This window comes from Populus alba, chromosome 5 (genome assembly GCF_005239225.2).
Source record: "Populus alba chromosome 5, ASM523922v2, whole genome shotgun sequence".
In the NCBI taxonomy this organism is placed as follows: Eukaryota; Viridiplantae; Streptophyta; class Magnoliopsida; order Malpighiales; family Salicaceae; genus Populus; species Populus alba.
The window spans coordinates 18,056,210-18,060,048 of record NC_133288.1 but is presented as its reverse complement, the minus strand read 5'-3'; the positions used below and the strand labels follow the sequence as shown (position 1 = coordinate 18,060,048).

At 31.9% G+C, this 3,839-nt stretch overlaps 1 protein-coding gene across 1 annotated transcript; it reads left to right on the top strand.

Annotated features, from left to right (window-relative positions):
• Window positions 1-325: 325 nt before the first annotated feature.
• Window positions 326-2,120, top strand: LOC140955569 (uncharacterized). The gene is made up of 3 exons (XM_073409065.1): window positions 326-811; window positions 941-1,118; window positions 1,219-2,120. The coding sequence occupies exons 1-3, from the start codon at window positions 683-685 to the stop codon at window positions 1,620-1,622; spliced, it is 711 nt and encodes a 236-aa protein (XP_073265166.1). The 5' UTR covers window positions 326-682; the 3' UTR covers window positions 1,623-2,120.
• Window positions 2,121-3,839: the final 1,719 nt, after the last annotated feature.

The window sequence follows — 3,839 nt, the reverse complement described above, 5'->3', positions numbered from 1 at the left end:
TATTTTTTAATAATTTTAATATGCTAATATAAAAAATAAAAAATATTATTTAAATATATTTTCAATTAAAAAAAAAACATTTTACTACCATATCAAACAAAATCAAGTCTGCAACTTCAAAAAAAAAAAAAGGTGAAAGAAAACTTCAGATAACATGAAAGAGAGTGGTAATGAAAAATCTATACTTCTTTTTTAAAAATAAAATACTGCTGATCTTAAATAAAATATACACTTTTTTTTTCCCTCTCCTGAATAATATTTTACTCTTCATTAATTATCCATCATGACACCAGCCGTCCCCATCTCTACTTCCCACGGAAAAACTTTCTTTTCAGCTCCAGCAAGTTCATGGAGGTGCACAATCCATTCGAGAACGAACCGAATAGCAGAACACCAAAATCTATTCGAGGCCTCGGCAATCCACACACACACACTACCACCTCACGCATGCATGTTTGATGTTGGATGACAAAAAGAGACAACTGGAGACTTTCTCTTCACAGTGACGTCACCATTACTAGAATTACTTAAATGAAATAAGAACACAAGTTAGGAATCTACAATATCCATAGAAGCTTGTAACACAAACTTTAAACAATAGTTGACTTCTTCGGGTCCTTGATAAACAGAAAGCTCATGTAAAGCCTCCTGAGAAGAAACAGAAATATTGTTACAGATCACGATGGGTAGCCTTGGAGAGGAAGAGCTTGTCGAAATGGTCAGAGACTACATGGAATCAGATCAGTCAACCACTCCCGTTTCACTAGGAACTTCAAAGCCTCTCCCCAGAAAATCTCAATCCAGTTTGCAGGTTTGTTTTTTCTTTCCCATAACTTCATTTTCTTTTATTTGCAAAATCATTACATTTCTGTTTTGTTGGTGGTTTTAAGATCCTCGATGTCTGATTTTAGTTACTCGGGACGTGATTGGTATTTGTTAGGATATTATTTTGGAGGCGAAAGATATTGAGACTCGGGTTCTTGACAAAGTCTTGATGTATGTTAGAGGTATGGGAGAACCCAGTAGTCTCAAGAAATGGGTGGTCATGAGATTGCAAATGGATGGTTATGAAGCTTCTCTATGTAAAACCTCTTGGGCTTCCACTTTTGGCCACAGAGGTGCATCTCTCTTCGCTTTAATCAATTTTTAAGACTGGCATGATCAGTGAATAATATGTTTTTTTTATTATCTTCTTACAAAATCTGTTTGGGGTTTCAGTTTTCCACTTTACAGGTGATTATGAGTACATAGATGTGATGATCATGGACAACAACATTAGCAACAAAGCAACAAGGCTGATACTGGATATGGATTTCAGGTCTCAGTTTGAGTTGGCAAGGCCTACACAGACATACAAAGAGCTTATTAATACGCTTCCCTCAGTCTTCATAGGCACTGAAGAGAGACTTGACAAGATAATCTCGCTGTTATGCTCAGCTGCTAAAGAATCATTTGAAGAAAAGGGTCTCCATATTCCTCCATGGAGGAAAGCCAAGTACATGCGGTCAAAATGGCTCTCCAAGAACTGCAAAAAAGTCTCAGACATGCACAACCCTGAACTGGTAGACTTGGATGCAAGAGAAGAGGGAAACAGCACCGCATGCTGTTCCTCCATCTTTTAGTAGAGGAGCACTAACTTGGAGCAAATAATAAAAGCCGAGAGAAGAAAGAAACACAGGTGCATCATGGTGGGGTTTGGCCAGGTCCAAGCCAATTTTGTCACTACATGTTAGTTTGGAGCTTTTTTCTTTTGATCGAATATTTTTCAAAAGTAAAATTCGGGACTGTTTTCGAGACAGACCTCAGCCTTGAATTTTGTCCGTACGTTTCTGCAAATCATATTATTATTCGAACTGTACTAGCTTGGCCAATTTTGTTAGATGGCGATCATGAACCGGGGGAAATATTAACGCTACTATATAGAGTTTGTTACCCTTGTGATCTGCATTTGCCAAAAAAATGTATATCGGGTAAGTTTTGGTGATGCAGACCGGAACATTTGATCTTACTTGTATGGCAATATCACAGGCTGTCTTCCTCTCTCGATCCATCACAAGCTGTCTTCTTTATTAAAAACCAGTTTAATGTTGTGTCCTGTGTTTCTGCCACTTGATGGAGAACCCTACCGAACCTGTTTTGGTCATTTTTTAGTTTATATTTTTATTATTAGAAACAGTGCTTGTGTAAGGAGACGGCCTTGTAGATCAACTGAAATCCAAACCAACGAAAAATGACACGTAATTGGAATGTAATGATGACTCATCTCAAGACTTGGTCCATGCTAAAGTTTTGAGACATGAAATTTGGAGCGTGAGCATAGTCCTACTTTTCGTGCACTACTAGCACTAGTAGGGTTTGATGACTATTTATTGTAAAGAGTAAAGACTACCCAGCAGGGGGAAAAAAAAAAAACCCCCAACCAATAATGGGATTAGATAGGCTTTTCCTATACTGTGAGTAGGTTTTTCAATGTAAAAAAAAAAAAAAAAATAGACAATTGTAATATTTTTTTAAAAAGTAAAATATAGAATTCAGGTTATTAGTTCAAATGATTACAAAAAAATCCAATATTATGAAAGAACCGTAAAAAAATGTCAATAATTAATAAAAAAAATAAATGTTTGTAAATATTATAAAAATATTTTTTAAAGGTTTCATTAATTTTTTTTATAACAAAGAAAAAATTGAATGAGATAAGAAAATACTCATTAAAAAAAAATGAAAAAAATTCAAAGCTCAATTATCGGTAAAGCAAAGGTTAAAAAACAAAATAAAAAACATAAAAAAATAACTTGAATCAACATGCTAAATTCACAGCATGGACATTGAACTAGAATAACTTTGCATAGAAGAAATTTAATAAAACAATGGGATCAACTTTCAAGAAAACTAGATGATAAAAGTGAAACTAAATAAAAAAAAAAAAAAAATCAAGGATATAAGATCATGATAATAACTTTACATAACAATAAAAAAAAAAACAATCACAAAACTTAAGACCTAATAATCCAATATCGAATGATAAAATTATAAATAAATAAATAAAAAAGACCTAAAAGACAAAGTTAAATCGAACTAATATTCAAAACTCGTAATTTGAGTCATGAGGCTATGATCACCTCATAGAAAGCAAATACAAAAAAAAAATCACAAAGTAAATTTTTTAATCATCCAAAATTAAAAAACAAAACAAATAGTAATCAAAACAATGAAAATCAAATTTTATATAAAAAAATAAAAGAAAATAATGAGGTGCTAAATTGAAAAATAAAATAAATAAATAAATTGATAAAAAAAATTACAATAAAAAAATAAAGATCCAATTGAACAAAAATTATATGAAATAAAATGTTGAGGATCAAAATTATATATATAAAAAATCAACGTGCACACTAGCCTAATAAAAAACAAAATTTATAAAACTACAAACCAAAGGGACACCTTTATTTTTAGAAGGGTTGATACGAAATTCAAGGCAAGGGATAGAAAAAATAAAATCACTAGAGCTTAATCATTACTCTAACATGAACACAGGTCTAACCATTAGAAAGAGAATGACACAACGCTTCCAATACTATTGTGGAAGGTGACATTTGACCATTAAAAGGCGGCGTGTACATGTGGGTGCTGCTAGTTAGAGAAATTCCGATCTTATTTTAATGATTATTTGTTTTAATTATTTTTATATTTGCTAAAAGATTGCATTGCACATTATTCACATTGATTATAACCAAAAAATCATGATAAAAATACAAAAAAAATCCCTAAATATATATATATATATATATATTTTTTAAATATTGTCATTTCATTGTGTAACTAAAGCATTAAATGACTGG

Bases quoted from the DNA above. Each gene is read 5' to 3' on its own strand.
- LOC140955569 (XM_073409065.1), top strand. From the start codon at position 683: ATGGGTAGCCTTGGAGAGGAAGAGCTTGTCGAAATGGTCAGAGACTAC. The intron at 812-940 runs GTTTGTTTTTTC...GGTATTTGTTAG, and splicing joins AATCTCAATCCAGTTTGCAG to GATATTATTTTGGAGGCGAA. The intron at 1,119-1,218 runs GTGCATCTCTCT...TTGGGGTTTCAG, and splicing joins TTCCACTTTTGGCCACAGAG to TTTTCCACTTTACAGGTGAT.